Below are 16,111 nucleotides of genomic sequence, written 5' to 3' on the forward strand. Positions count from 1 at the left end.
TCAGTATTTGGCTAAATAAATAGTTTGCTATTAGCTTGACTGTTTGTAGTCTGTCTAATCACTAAAGACTTCACACAAAACCAACGTGTGTTCAAGTGCAGCCGAGAGCATTTGGTTCAGAGCTGATGCAGAGCTAGTGATGCGTCTCAGAACTATTATCATACCAAAGGGGCAAAAGAAGGGCTGCCAAATTCTATATTATTATTATTATAATAACAGACAGTCTGATAGGACAGCTTCTGTATCTGTGGACCACAGCAGTAAACAAACAGCTCAAGAACTACTGCTAGTCCATATAGATTACATAATCTTAAGAATGACTGTGTTGTGTGTGTGTGAGGGAAAGTTACAGAGGATAGGTATGAACTTGTGCTGCCCACCTGTCCGGTCTGATAGTGCCGTGCAAACTGATTTACCACCCGATAGTCTGTGGCAAAGAACTCCATGAGGATGGAGGGGACTTCAGCAAAGTCAGTGGAGCATCTAGTTCCTGGAAAAGACCAGTCAGAAGATGAGTCTCTCACAAAAGAGATTGTTTACCAACTGTACTATGTCATAAAATGTTTAGCGATAGCATGCCATGCTAGCACTGTATCGTAGGTCATACAAACACAAGACTGTAGGCCTATTAATCATATGGTAGTTCACTAAATGTGTCTGCTAAGCAAATAAATGTGGCTGCTAAGCAAATGCGCAACATATGCAATGCAGTAATAAGAGACAGGGGAAATTCCTCCTAAAGCAGTAGGCTCTGGCCTGGACTCAGGTTACCTGTGACATGTTGGTAACGCGTGCGTCCCAGCATGGAATGCATGGCGTGGCCCATCTCGTGGAACAGGTTCTCCATCATGCCGGGGTTGAGCAGTGTTGGGGTGCTACGTGTGGGAGGGGGCAGACTCAGCATCAGCACCACCACAGGATGTTGGTATTCCCCATCCTTCTTAAGACGCCCCCCTTGGATGGTGAAGTGGCAATCCTGGGAGCACAGAGAAAGCCTTGATATGATCAGCATTAGAATCTTACTTTCGCAGAGGCTTTAGGCAGTATTTCTGCAGCAGCTTGTCTTACCTGGTGTGGTTTGTCAGGCCTTCGGAAGAAGTCACAGTAGATGTATCCCAGAAGACCCTCGGTCTCATGGACAACAGCCTGTTAAGAGAACCAACTGACATTTAGGACTGCTTAAAATAAAATCCATCCCCAAAAGAAACGATGGGCCTTAAAATTACAAAAAGCCAAGCAGCAACTATTACATTTTCTGCTGGTTCACTCAAAGGAGCTCCCAGAAACTGGTGTTGAGTGTCATACAGACAGAGACTGTTCTCTCACCAACTTGCGGACTTCTTCACTCCACACCTCTCCTGCCATGGGCTGTTCATTCTGGAAGGAGACTCCCAGCAGCTGGCTGAACAGCATGTTGAGGCCCTCCATGCAGGCCCCTAAGGAGAAGTAAGGACTGTACAGGCTGGGATCGATGTTATACCTGCACACACAAACATACACAGACACTTGTAAGGCTATGTTATTACAGACCGTTTCCCGAATAATGTTAAGCAATACACAAGCCCCCTCTAGAGGCCTTTTAGTAGAAAGTAAAGCTCAGGTACTCCCGTCAACCTTTCAATAGTTTCTTTAGGAGATTCCCAACGATTCCTTGTTGACAAGTCATATTATTTCCACTTAGAATATACTCATAGGTTTACAGTACTGTATACCTTTGTATAGGTATCTTACCTCTCTGCCCGCACAGCGCTGCTGAAGTAGGAGTGGTCCCATGGCATGAGTACCTTGGATTTTTTTTTTAACATTGAAACATCAAACAGCAGAAAGATTGTCATGATCTCCTACACATGGATGTCAGAACCATGAGAGCTACTTATACGCATTTATAAGATGACTCACGGTGCTTCTTGAGTTCATTTTCATCTTCATATCCCTCATCAGGTTAAAATCTTTGGCAGTTCTGGATTGAGGAATAGGGACATTGTGTGAGCATGTGCTACTCTTACAGTATGTTTGAGATGGGCAAAACATTGATGAGTTGTACAGTGTTCATGCCAGTGTCTGGCTATCTGACTCCTACCATACCTGTCCGAGAGTTTGTCTGTCAGCAATTCAAGGAATTTCATGACAGTCTCTGCAAAACAAAAACATACTAAACACACTGGTCAACACAGCATAGTACACACTTCTCTGTTCGAAGAATCATAAAATCAATTACAAATATTTCTTCCAAGCAGCAGAGCACAAAGAAATTAGGTAAACAGCCAGAGTACTTTACCTGGAGTCTTGGCCATAGTTCCATTTAAAGCCCTGTGTGCAAAAGATTCATAGCCCACTAATTTGGCTAGCTCATTCCTACAAGTCAACAGGTCATCCAGACAAAGCAGCAGACTTGAATTCGGAAAGAGAAAGATTTTATAAGCAGCCTCCCGCACCTAAGAGAAAAGGACAAGCATTTAATATCTATAGGCTACTGCACAGCAAACAAACATGCCCAATACCATTTCCTACCATGGGACAGTAGCTGGAAGACCACTAATTATGTATAGAGATAAACCTCTGGGTTGTGCGCACGTGCACACACACACACACACACACACACACACCAGTTCATCAGGAGAATCTGCATGGAGACCTCCAATCTGGATGGAGTTGCCGTCTATGGAGAAGCAGTGTCGGATGTGTTCTGGCAGGGCCGTCTTCTCTATCCTATTGGGCAGGTGGGTGCCATTTAGAAATTCATTGTTCAGATCCAGTAGGTTGACATTGAGGCTCACCGCCTTCCCTCTCTAGGAAAAAGATTCATACATTGAAACAGAGGTGCTGTTTAGGTTAAGCTCACATTGTGGTTATACTTCCCTGAGGATGTGGCTTAGTAGGCTAATAATCAATGTGTACATGACAATTATTGATTTAAAAATATATTCCATGAAGTGTAAGTGATAGGCTAATAATGTCATTTATATCACATCACTAACCTTTGATTCATCCAGATGAATGCCACTGATCTCAAAATCAAACATGAACAGTTCTGCTACTCTCCTGCAAAATGTATTGCGAAATATCAGTAAAACAAGATTGCCTGTCTACCCAACCTCCTTGCTCCAGCCAAACACTACGCCCACGGACATTAGTTTCTTCTCTGCAATGAAATATGTAGCAAACATTGAGCAGCGGAAGAATTCAGTTTGAGTCGTCAGGCAAAAGACAAAATGCACTGCTACTCATCGTACAAACAGGAAGATGATTGTACATGCCTTGTATCTGGGTCCAAAGAATCCAGAACCTCTTTGTTATCTAGTAGGTTCTTGAGACTCCTACACAGTTCAACATTAGTGTTCAGCCTATCAGGGCAAAAAAGAGAAAAAAAGAAAGAATGTATTAAAAACGTGTTTTGCTTGACATCATGTAATACTTTACTAGAGAAACTACGGAAGAGGGTTCATACCTTTCTACTACTGTGCCAATGTTTATGCATGCCTTCTCAGCAGCATCCCGAAAGGCAGGGTCTGGATGGCCAACTTTGACAAAATCTGCCTGCAAGAAAAGAAATACAACATCAAGGGTTGGCTTGACAACGACGATGCCAATGATCTCTGAGTGTGACTGTGAGCCATTACCAAATCTGCCACTTTGCAAAGGCTGTCAGAAAGTTGATCGAAGGTCTCCACGGTCAGGGCGCCTGGTGGGTTATTGCAGGCTGTTTCTACCAACTGTTCTGTTTCCCTGAGCGCTCGTTGTTGAGCCACCTCGAAACCAGCCGGAGTACTCAACCCTGGAACCCCGAATAATCCCTGTGCAAATATAGCACGTACAATGCCATGTCAAAAGTCTGTGGCCAACTCTTCGTTTTCGAGGCTGATCATTACAACAACCCCAAATTACACATTTATAAAAGAGCAAGTATTTTTCTAGTGAACACAATTATGGGTGATTTTGACAATGAGGACATTTAATATAGGTTGGGATTTTATGCAGCTAGTTAACTTCTAGTTCTAACGTTAGCTGACTTACCACGTTCTTCTGAAACAAATCAACTTTCCTCTGCTGGGCATTGAATGCTGCTCCAACCGGAGACCAAGTAGTGACATGTCGTGATAGTGTCCTTGAGTTCCTCACAACACTCACAAATCGTTGACACGCCAACATCATAACAACTTCAACTGATTGTTGTGGAAAGAAAAAGAAAGGTAGGTCAAAGTGGAAATTCCGTGGGGAGTAACTTGGCTCGCGCTAAATGATTATCTCTATAATAAGCAAGCACGTTTTAAGCTTTTGCTTTGCATCCATGCTGATACTTTCATAATACCAAAAAAAGTATTGGATTTTAAATTAGTCTTTATTTCACTGTTCACTGTATTTCTCTATAATTATTCGGTTAACTAGCTAGTAGCCCACCACTGCCATTGAGAATTGAGCTACAACGAGCACTGCCAAGCATGAATGACGAATGTTTACAATTCTCAAAATGGTTCCGATGTTTCGTGTCTGCACTTTCGCGACTAGACCCTATCCATAGGGCTGGGCGATATATCGAATTAAATCGATTATTTCAAATGTAAGTTTATGCGCGATATTCGAAATGCATGTATCACATAATCTAGTTTTTTTGTATTTTTCGTTATGAGCGTTTATGTCAGCTTGTTCTCATGTTGTCTTTTTGGTCTCGTTCGCTTCTTCTGTGATGTGCGCCTTCTTATTTCTTCTTCGATGAGGTTTAACGGCGGTTGGCATCCAATAATTGTTTCATTACCGCAACCTACTAGACTGGAGTACAACTTCCTTATACTTTGCTTAATTATTTTTTACAAATACCCTACCATCTAACACTACACTCACAAAAAAAACACCACCCGACTCCACTATTTAAATCTATTTAGTCCTACTTCAGGCCAACAACCTGAAAGGATGGGACACCACCACTTAACACACCCTGTAACTTCTGATGTCAAGTCTCGCACATCCAAATACCTCTCTGCAGCTGCCACCACAACCTCAATTTTCTGTAACTTACATTCCATCCCTGCAGTACAGTTGATAACCATTGCTAAAAATCCAATCTTACGGAAACATATCACTTGTTGGCCTATCCCCCTGTACTGGTACAGATCTACTACTCACACCACTCCTCTCAGGTTACCCCACCTTGACCCATCTTCCTCTACTTTCTTCACTGACTCAGCATATGACAACTTCTGCACTACTCTAACCCTGGAAACCCACTTTCCCATTTACACCAGAGATCTGTATATAATAACGTAACTTCCGGCACTACGGGGTGCCTGAGGACATAGTGTCTGTTCGAGGTCTCCAGTTCACGTCGAGGGTCTGGAGGGTGTTCATGAAACGTCTCGGTGTCTCGATCAGCCTTACCTCGGGTTTTCACCCTGAGAGTAACAGGCAGGTGGAGAGAGTTAACCAGGATGTGGATAGGTTTCTGAGGTCTTATTGCCAGGACTGGCCGGGTAGGATGGGTGGCGTTCGTGCCCTGGGCAGAGATGGCCCAGAACTCGCTCCGCCACTCCTCCACTAACCTTTCCCCCTTCCAGTGTGTACTGGGGTATCAGCCGGTTCTGGCTCCTTGGCATCAGCGTTAGATCGAGGCTCCTGTGGTGGACGACTGGTTCCAGCGCGCAGAGGAGACATGGGACGCCGCTCATGTTCACCTTCAGCACGCCGTGCTACGCCAGAAAACTAGTGCAGACCGTCACCGGAGTGAGGCCCCGGTGTTCGCACCGGGGGACCGGGTCTGGCTCTCGACCTGAAACCTGCCCCTCCGCCTGCCCTGCCGGAAGCTGGGTCCGCAGTTTGTGGGGCCATTTAAAGTCCTGATGAGACTGAACGAGGTGAGTTACAAGTTACAGCTTCCCCCTGATTACCGTAGTAACCCCTCGTTCCATGTGTCTCTCCTCGGGCCGGTGGTGGCTGGCCTGCTCCAGGAGTCTGAGGTGCGGGAGGTTCCTCTGCCCCCTCTGGACTTCGAGGGGGCCCCGGTGTACTCTGTTCGTGCCATACTGGATTTGAGGTGCCGGGCGAGGGGCCTTCAGTACCTCGTGGACTGGGAGGGGTACAATCCGGAGGAGAGATGCTGGGTTCCGGTGGAGGACATGTTGGAACATGTTGTGAGGCACTGTTGTGCCTTCTTCACCACACTAAATGTGTGGGTGGACCATTTCTGTTTGTCTGTGATGTGTACGCAGAGGAACTTAAAACCGTCTACATTCTTCACTGCTGTCCCTTCGATGTGGATAGGGGGTGCTCCCTCTGCTGTTTCCTGAAGTCCATCTCCTTTGTTTTGTTGACGTTGAGTGAGAGGTTGTTTTCCTGACACCACACTCCGAGTGCCTTCACCTCCTCCCTGTAGGTTGTCTCGTCGTTGTTGGTGATCAAGTCCACTACTGTTGTGACGTCTGCAAACGTGATGATTGAGTTGGAGGCGTGCATGGCCACAAGGTCGTGGGTGAACAGGGAGTATAGGAGAGGGCTGAGCACGCACACTTTCGGGCCCCAGTGTTGAGGGTCAGCCAAGTGGAGATTGTTGTTTTCTACCTTCACCATCGGGGGCGGCTCGTCAGAAAGTCCAGGACCCAATTGCACAGGGCGGGGTTGAGACCCAGAGTCTCCAGCTTGATGATGAGCTTGGAGGGTACTATGGTGTTGAATGCTGAGCTGTAGTCAATGAACAGTGTTCTTACATACAGTATGTATTATTTTTGTCCAGATGGGACAGGGCAGTGTGCAGTGTGATGGCGATTGCTTCATCTGTGGACCTGTTGAGGCAGTATGAAAACTGAAGTGGAACTAGGGTGGCCGGTAAGGTGAAGGTGGTATGATCCTTGACTAGCCTCTCAAAGCACTTCATGGTGACAGAAGTGAGTGCTACGGGGCGGTAGTCATTTAGTTCAGTTATCTTTGCCTTTTTGGGTACAGGAACAATGGAAACCATCTTGAAGCATGTGGGGACAACAGACTGGGATAGGGAGTGATTGAATATGTTCGTAAACACACCAGCCAGCTGGTCTAGGCATGCTCTGAGGACACAGATAGAGTGCTGTCTGGGCCAGCAGCCTTGCAAGGGTTAAACAGCTTGGAAAATTCCTGAAAATGATATCATGGCTTTAGAAGCTTCTGATAGACTAATTGACATCATTTGAGTTGATTGGAGGTGTACCTGTGGATGTATTTCAAGGCCTAACTCAGTGCCTCTTTGCTTGACATCATGGGAAAATCAAAAGAAATCAGCCAAGACCTCAGAAAACAAATTGTAGACTCCACAAGTCTGGTTCATCCTTGGGAGCAATTTCCAAACACCTGAAGGTACCACATTCATCTGTACAAACAATAGTACAAACACCATGGGACCACGCAGTCATCATACCACTCAGGAAGAAGACTCTTAGAGATGAACGTACTTTGGTGCGAAAAGTGCAAATCAATCCCACAACAAAAGCAAAGGACGTTGTGAAAATGCTGGAGGAAACTGATACACAGGTGTCTATATCCACAGTAAAAGGAGTCCTATATCGACATATCCTGAAAGGCAGCTCAGCAAGGAAGAAGCCACTGCTCCAAAACTGCAATTAAAAAAGCTAGAATACGGTTTGCAACTGCACATGGGGACAAAGATCGTACTTTTTGGAGAAATGTCCTCTGGTCTGATGAAACAAAAATAGAACTGTTTGGCCATAATGACCATCATTATGTTTGGAGGAAAAAGGCGGAGGCTTGCAAGCCAAAGAACACCATCCCAACCGTGAAGCACGGGAGTGGCAGCATCCTGTTGTGGTGTTGCTTTGCTGCAGGAGGGACTGGTGCACTTCACAAAAAAGATGACATCACGTGGTAGGAAAATTATGTGGATATAATGAAGCAACATCTCAAGACATCAGTCAGGAAGTTAAAGCTTGGTCGCAAATGGGTCTTCCAAATGAACAATGACCACAAGCATACTTCCAAAGTTGTGGCCAAATGGCTTAACAACAACAAAGTCAAGGTATTGGAGTGGCCATCACAATGCCCTGACCTCAATCCTATTGAAAATGTGTGGGCAGAACTGAAAAATGGTGTGCGAGCAAGGAGGCCTACAAACCTGACTCAGTTACACCAGCTCTGTCAGGAGGAATGGGCCAAAATTCACCCAACTTATTGTGGGAAGCTTGTGGAAGGCTACCCGAAACATTTGACCCAAGTTAAACAATTTAAAGGCAATGCTACCAAATACTAATTGAGTGTATGTAAACTTCTAAACTGTGATGAAAGAAATTAAAGCTGAAATAAATCATTCTCTCTGCTATTATTCTGACATTTCATATTCTTAAATAGAGTGGTGATCCTAACTGACCTAAGACAGGGAATTTTTTACTAGGATTAAATGTCAGCAATTGTGAAAAACTGAGTTTAAATGTATTTGGCTAGGTGTATGTAAACTTCTGACTTCAACTGTATACTGAGATCGTGTGACAGATCATGTGACACTTAGATTGCCCATAGGTGGACTTTATTTAACTAATTATGTGACTTCTGAAGGTAATTAGTTGCACTATATCTTATGTAGGTGCTTCATAGCAAAGGGGGTGAATGCACGCAACACTTTTCAATTTTTTTGAATTTTTTTAAACAAGTTATTTTCTAAATTTCACTTCACCAATTTCAAACTTTTTGTGTATGTCCATTACATGAAATCCAAATAAAAATCTATTTAAATTACAGGTTGTAATGTAGCTGTCACGGCCATTGTATGGAGGAGACCAAGGCGCAGCGTGGTAAGCGTACATACTTCTTTAATTAAAGAAAGAACACTGAAAAAACTATACAAAACAACAAAATAAAACGTGAAGCTAATATGAGAAGTGCAGAACAGGCAACTAAAGGCAACTAAAAATAGAATAAGATCCCACAAACTACCCAAGGAATATGGCTACCTAAATATGATTGAGTGAGTTAGCTAGTGTTACTGTACGGGTTTTCAATGGTTTCTGACAGTGGCAGCTTTAGTCAGACGTGTGAAGTTGAGGATGGATGCAAATTCTGTTTGCTGACGTTAGAGTTTACCTTATGTTTGATGTAGTCAAGTTAGTATAACTAGCTAACTATGTTTCTAACATTTTAATTAATTTCTGTAATGAAATGCAAATGTCAAGGCCAATGGACAGCTTTGAAAAGGATATGATGAATGAGTGGAACCTGGCCTCTTTGATTCCAAAGTTTGAGGGTAAGTAAAACTAAGACATTTATTTTACCATACTTGCTTTATTACAGATATTCTGTCACATTGACCAACCTGACATACAACACACATATCACAGGCTGGGAACATCTCATGGGCACTTAGGGGTAAAGTGCCTTGCTCAAGGGCACAACAGCAGAATGTAGTATACAGAGATATTGTAGTTGGTAACCGTCTGACTGCCGGATCACTTGCTGCAGATCTCCCTGCAGGAAGCTAGGGGTTCAAACCGATAACTCGCTGGAATCGACCTGCCTTTCTGGAATCGGCCTGCCTGTTTTTTTTTCTACCCAATTTCGTGGTATCCAATTGGTAGTTAGTCCTGTCTCATCGCTGCAACTCCCGTAAGGACTCGGGAGAGGCGAAGGTTGAGAGCCATGCATCCTCTGAAACACAACCCAGCCAAGCCGCACTGTTTTTTGACACAATGCCCGCTTAACCTTTTGCGTGTAGGGGGCAGTATTTTCGTTTTTGGCTAAAAAACATACCCATTTGAAACTGCCTATTTCTCAACCCCAGAAACTAGAATATGCATATAATTGTCAGATTAGGATAGAAAACACTCTAAAGTTTCCAAAACTGTCCAAATATTGTCTGTGTATAACATAACTGATATTGCAGGTGAAAACCTGAGGAAAATCCAATCAGGAAGTGCCTCTTATTTTGAAACCTCTCTGTTTCTATGCATGCCTATCCTCCATTTAAAGGGATATCAACCAGATTCCTTTTTCTATGGCTTCCCGAAGGTGTCAACAGTCTTTAGACATAGTTTCAGGCTTTTATTTTGAAAAATGAGCGAGAAAGATCTTATTGCGTAAGTGGATAGGTGGGGGCTCTCAGAGTGAATTTTGTGCAACAGAGTAAAGTGGCCATTGTTTCTCCTTGTCCTATTGAAAAACCTACACTCCCGGTTGATATATTATCGAATACATATTTTAAAAACAACCTGAGGATTGATTATAAAAAACGTTTGACATGTTTCTGTGGACATTATGGATATTATTTGGAATTTTCATCTGCGTTATCGTGTCCGCTCTTTCCTGTGGATTTCTGAACATAACGCGACAAACAAACACAGGTATTTTGGATATAAAAATAATCTTTATGGAACAAAAGGAACATTTGTTGTGTAACTTGGAGTCTCGTGAGTGAAAACATCCGAAGATCATCAAAGGTAAACAATTAATTTGATTGCTTTTCTAATTTTCGTGACCAAGCTACCTGATGCTAAGTGTACTTAATGTTTTGTCATGTGATCGATACATTTTCACAAACGCTTGGATTGCTTTCGCTGTAAAGCATAATTTCAAAATCTGAGACGACAGCCTTTTGTTAATCCACCTGTTAATCCACCTAAACTGTGTTTTGCAATATTGCACTTGTGATGAATATTAATATTTTTAGTAATATTATTTGACTGGGGCGCTATGCTATTCAGCGGTTGCTGATGACAATTATCCCGCTTAAGGGATGGGTAGCGTCAAGAAGTTAACCCAGAATTCAGCCGCACCAATGTGTTGGAGGATACACCTGGCGACCGTGTCAGCGTGCATTGCACCCGGCCCGCCACAGGAGTCGCTAGAGCGCGATGGGACAAGAACATCCCTGCTGGCAAAACACTCGCCTAACCTAGACGACGCTGGGCCAATTGTGCTCCCCCCATGGGTGTTCCGGTCGCAGCCGGCTGCGACAGAGCCTGGACTCGAACCAGGATCTCAAGTGGCACAGCTACCACTGCGATGCAGTGCCTTAGACCACTGCGCCACTCGGGAGGCCTGGCCTGCCTTTCTAACTTCGAAGCTACTGCAACCCCTATTAATTTAGCTTATTCCTCATTCCCTGGCTTATCAATCCTTCCCCCCTCAAAGTATGTAATTTAGAAATGTGGGTGAAACTATCCCATAAAGTCTCCCCCCTAGCGGTTAAGCTTAGCGGTTAAGAGTGTTGGGCCAGTAACTGAAATCTGCCGTTCTGCCCATGAGCAAGGCAGTTAAACCCAACAACTAGACACACCAAGCTTGAGTAGTAGCTAGGTCTTGTGTATATTGAAAACTGATTGTTAAAAGGAATTTAAAATTAATTGAGTACTTTGTGCTCACAACAGTCAAATGTGATAGGGCAGCCCAGATAACATCTGGCCGGCAAATCAAGTTGCAGAGTACATGAAGGAGATTGCGATCCAGAGGGCTCATTGGACAAGACAGAATGGGGCCAAGACAGTCGAGATAGTCAGAGTATCCGTGTCTGCTGGTTACTCCAGGCATGGTGGATAATTATTTTTACAAAAACATGCGACTTGAATTTGATTCTGTTTGCTAGCCTGGCTGACTCACCGCTCAGGGAGAGCTGTAAACCACACTGGGCTGCAAAGGAGGCTGTTTGTTAATGCAATATTCACTCATAAATTGTGCAAAAGGGTTTGATCGGTTCTCTGAAATTAGAAAATAAATTGAGTTGAGACCTCTAATTTTTGGGATTTGAAAATCCAACTTTTGTAATAGAAGTGGGCGGCGCTTGGGGGCTGTGTGTGGCAGTGCGTGTGCAGGGGCGATTTTAGCATGTAAATCTTGGTGGGGCAAACTCCCCCCGAAAATGTTAGATGTATGCCAGCAAAGCCACTACACAAAACAACACTAAACAATACATTAATTGCACTTCAACGGTGACAAACTGTGCCCACAAACTGTTATGTCCTACATAAAGCTGTCCCAACAACATAGCTTTCTTTTTAACACCATTGAGTGAATCCTTACAACCTCTACACCTGGCTATCAGCAGAGCCTTGTCTGGCAGCAAAACAGTTCATTCAGCCTCAGTGCCTTTTAAAAAAAACATAGCTGATATGGCTGACTTACTTAAACAAATGTGGTGAATATTGACAATTGAGATGTACAAATTATGGCATGAGGGAACGATGAGCAGATAAGAGGCAATCCGTAATTTCGATAAAGACGTTAATGAGCGAGCTAGGACGGACGCAGTCAATATAATATTTGTTCAGCAGTTTTGAAATGTACAGCGACAGAATTCAGAACATGGGCCGTTCTTACAGTATTCTCCCTGTACACCAAGTCAGAACTGTAGGATAAATAAAGGCAGCATACAGTGCATTCGGAGAGTATTCAGACCCCTTTACTTTATCCACATTTTGTTACATTACAGACTTATTTTTAAATTGATTAAATTGTTTTTATGCCTCATCAATCGACACACAGTACCCCATAATGACAATGCAAAAACAGGTTTTAAGAATTTTTGCAAATGTATTAAAAATAAAAAACAGAAATCATATTTACATAAGTATTCAGACCCTTTCCCCAATACTTTGTTGAAGCACCTTTTGGCAGCAATTACAGCCTCGAGTCTTCTTGTGTATGATTTGACAAGCTTGGCACACCTGTATTTGGGGAGTTTCTCCCATTTTTCTCTGGGGATCCTCTCAAGCCCTGTCAAGTTGGATGGGGAGCGTCGCTGCACAGCTATTTGCAGGTCTCTCCAGAGATGTTTGATTGGATTCAAGTCCAGGCTCTGGCTGGGCCACTCAAGGACATGCAGAGACTTGTCCTGAAGCCACCACTGCGTTGTGTTGGCTGTGTGCTTAGGGTCGTTGTCCTGTTGAAAGGTGAACCTTTGCCCCAGTCTGAGGTCGTGAGCACTCTGGAGCAGGTTTTCATTAAGGATCTCTCTGTAATTAGCTCCGTTCATCTTTCCCTCGATCCTGACTAGTCTCCCAGTCCCTGCCGTTGAAAAACATCCCCACATCATGATGCTGCCACCACTATTAAAGCATCAGACAAGCTCAGTAGCTTACATATACTTGATTTTATTTAAATATATGGAAAAATATACATTCTAACATTTCTACCAATCGATTGGTCGAAAAAACAGATGACTCTCGGTCGACAAGATTTTTTGGGGGTCAGGGGCAGCCCTATTATCGATGCATCGTGCCGAAACATCAAAGAGATATTCCAGACTGAGGTCAGGAGGCCATTGAGAGTCAAATGTTAGCCACACTAATGATTAACTGCAATGGAAAATTAATTGTCTGCTTTACTACAGATTGCTCAGAAGCATTTTAAACCCAGACTGCTCGGAGATACTCTGAAAACTGGATCGTGGTCTTCAAGGACAAAAAACCTTTGCTTCGCCGGCCGAGAGAAGCAGGCCCAAGATATTCTCTTCGAAGTGCAGGTATAGTTTGAAATGGCCCTGCTGGTGGTGCTTCAGAAGCTCATAAAGTTATTCACAAGTTATTCACAAAACATTCTTCTCTCCAAATACACAAGGTGACATTGTTTTAAGACTTCTGCCAGTGGTCCTCCCAACACCAGTCTACAAGATTGTCAGGAAGACATTCCGAACCAGCTTCGAAGAGACCAAAACCAAAAAGTCCTTAATTGAACAGCCTGTAAGTTTAAATAGTGGATAGGCATAGGGAGATTGAGTAGATGATAGCATTTGTAAACCTTGAATGAAAGGAACAGCATTCCAAAATCTGTTATGCATAACTGCACTCTCCAAGACATTGTTGTGTAAATGAATCTATTATCATCAGCCCCAAAAGAATGGAAGATGTAGGCATCAAACAATTATTTATTTATTTATTTATGTGTAAATGGCTATATACTATACAAAATAAATTGTGTGTGATGGCATTGGCAGTGTGCCTCCATCCTTTGCACAAGTCCTCATATTCTAAAATGTAATGATTTCTATCTAACATGGTTGAGCACATGTGCCAGTCGGAAGTGACCAGACCCTACCCATTTGTGTTGGCTCACAGGTGTTTAGTCGTTAGGCATTGGAGCAAGGTACATTGCTTGAGGCACTGGATGTGTGCTTCAAATCCTATTATGCGTTTGATATCAACTTTCCCAGACTGTGTGCCCCAGCATGGTAATTCCTACAAACCACAGTGTATCAGCTGCCAGGAACAGAATCCCCCTCATTAAGACTGTTGTGAGCTTGTCTTTTTTCCACTGAACAATAGTGGAAAAGTATCTACTCTTGTATATAGTGTGAGTAGTGACAGGAGAAAGCACATGTGTTTGTGTTCTTGTGAATTAATAGATCAATGTATATATGAGCCATGAGTGACTTTCTGATTCAGAGGGTTTGGGTTAAATGTGGAAGACACATTTCAGTTGAATGCATTCAGTTGTGCAACTAACTAGGTATGCCCTTTCCCCTTCATATTCCAATGCTAATATGCTCTTAAGGCATAGCTCTGTTAAATTGACTTTTTGTTTGTTTTAATGCATTTTTCCTTACTATACGGTATGTGCTTGTTTGCCTTTAGTTCAACTACTGTTGCACAAATCTTCATATATTTGTATGACTAATATATAATTACTTTTTTTTGTTCAAGCTGGGCTGCAGTATTTAATATACAAATGTTACATTTTGGTGATTATGAAAATTGCTTTATGAGTCATTAGTCCATGTCCTTAGTAGTGACCTTCAAACGTAACATTTTACACTTGTAACAGTGTTTTGACTCGACCCAAATGTTGACCATTATTGTATGGCAAAACAGCTTAGCTGTGTTTGAATACTTATACTAACCACGCCAACTGTACTATTTGTAAAGTAATTTGAGTATGTAGTCTGCTTATTGGTCATAGTATAGATATAGTTAGTATGCCAAAAGTTCCCGGATGTCGTATTAAATTTGCCAAAATACGAAGTATACAAGCAGTGGACACTATATCCGTGCATTAAGTGCTCATTATGTAGTTCTTCAGAAAATGGGAGTGGTTTTCAGATTTGAAGAAAATGGCAGAAAATAAGCAGTCGAAGTCCAACGAGAGCAGATACATTGCTTTACTAATTCATTGCTTTACGAATGATGACAAATGTTAAGAAAATGTTGAGCAATGTAATAAAGTAATGACTTTTCAAATAAGTTAGGTTACACGTTATGTTGGATGACAATTGATTAGCTATGCTATCCTTATGAAACGCATGACATATCATTACAGCAGTATGTTAGCTAACATTAGCTAATTCTAATTCTGTCTACTCTGATTTCAGAGCACTCTTGTCTGAGTGTCACGTTCTGACCATAGAGAGTCCTTATTTTCTATGGTGGAGTAGGTCAGGGCGTGACTGGGGGGTTAGTGTAGTTTATATTTTCAATGTGGGGTTCTAGTTTTGTTTTCTATGTTGGTGTTTGGTATGATTCCCAATTAGAAGCAGCTGGCTATCGTTGTCTCTAATTGGGGATCATATTTAAGTAGCATCTTTCTACCTGTGTTTTGTGGGATATTGTTTATGGGAAGTTATAGTTCAGCACTCCATTGTCGTCACGTTTCGTTCTTGCTTTATTGTTTTGTGCGTTTCACTAAATAAAGATGTGGTTGGTCCGAGTATGCTTTCAACGAACGTGCCACTGAGTGTGGCAGAGTACAGAACAACTGATAAATTTACGAATGCTCAACACCCGTTAAATATGGCCGGTGTCAGTAAACGTCGGCAAAAAAACCCGGAATTAAATGGTTGCCAGCAGCACAGTTAGTCACCAATTTTCTGGATAACATGAAAACAGCCTAACCAGCTCTGGTAGGGCGAGTAAAATGGTCAGAGTGAGGTTTGCACATCTATCAGTCCAGTGTTTTAATTGCTAAATTGTAATTACTTTGCCACTACTGCCTATTTATTGCCTTACCTCCCAAATCTTACCTCATTTGCACACACTATATAGACTTTTCTATTATTATTGACTGTACGTTTGTTTATTCCATGTGTAACTCTGTGTTTGTCGCTTTGCTTTATCTTGGCCAGGTCGCAGTTGTAAATGAGAACTTGTTCTCAACTAGCCTACCTGGTTAAATAAAGGTGAAATAAAAAAGTGTTCCCTCATTTTTGTCTGGGAGTAGCTGG

General features: G+C 42.7%; 1 protein-coding gene and 1 long non-coding RNA gene across 2 annotated transcripts in view; one reads left to right on the plus strand and one right to left on the minus strand.

The window, feature by feature from the left end:
* The window catches only part of mipepb (mitochondrial intermediate peptidase b), a 17,117-nt gene extending 12,392 nt beyond the window's left edge, over positions 1–4,725 (minus strand). The window contains exons 1-14 of the mRNA XM_021623465.3: positions 4,015–4,725; positions 3,621–3,794; positions 3,449–3,537; positions 3,258–3,344; positions 2,979–3,042; positions 2,607–2,789; positions 2,279–2,435; positions 2,086–2,134; positions 1,900–1,960; positions 1,732–1,784; positions 1,327–1,480; positions 1,069–1,146; positions 772–976; positions 381–490 (exon numbers count right to left, since the gene is read on the minus strand). Coding sequence (XP_021479140.3) covers positions 381–490; positions 772–976; positions 1,069–1,146; positions 1,327–1,480; positions 1,732–1,784; positions 1,900–1,960; positions 2,086–2,134; positions 2,279–2,435; positions 2,607–2,789; positions 2,979–3,042; positions 3,258–3,344; positions 3,449–3,537; positions 3,621–3,794; positions 4,015–4,152 — 1,602 coding nt within the window. The 5' untranslated portion in view covers positions 4,153–4,725. The remainder of the gene's footprint in view (positions 1–380; positions 491–771; positions 977–1,068; positions 1,147–1,326; positions 1,481–1,731; positions 1,785–1,899; positions 1,961–2,085; positions 2,135–2,278; positions 2,436–2,606; positions 2,790–2,978; positions 3,043–3,257; positions 3,345–3,448; positions 3,538–3,620; positions 3,795–4,014) is intronic.
* On the plus strand, positions 4,074–13,423 carry LOC149979146 (uncharacterized). The gene is made up of 4 exons (XR_016485027.1): positions 4,074–4,190; positions 8,710–8,762; positions 9,141–9,211; positions 13,289–13,423. It is a non-coding gene; the product is annotated as an uncharacterized LOC149979146 (long non-coding RNA).
* Positions 13,424–16,111: the final 2,688 nt, after the last annotated feature.

This window comes from Oncorhynchus mykiss, chromosome 12 (assembly GCF_057628025.1).
Source record: "Oncorhynchus mykiss isolate SJ-2025 chromosome 12, ASM5762802v1, whole genome shotgun sequence".
Lineage (NCBI taxonomy): Eukaryota > Metazoa > Chordata > Actinopteri > Salmoniformes > Salmonidae > Oncorhynchus > Oncorhynchus mykiss.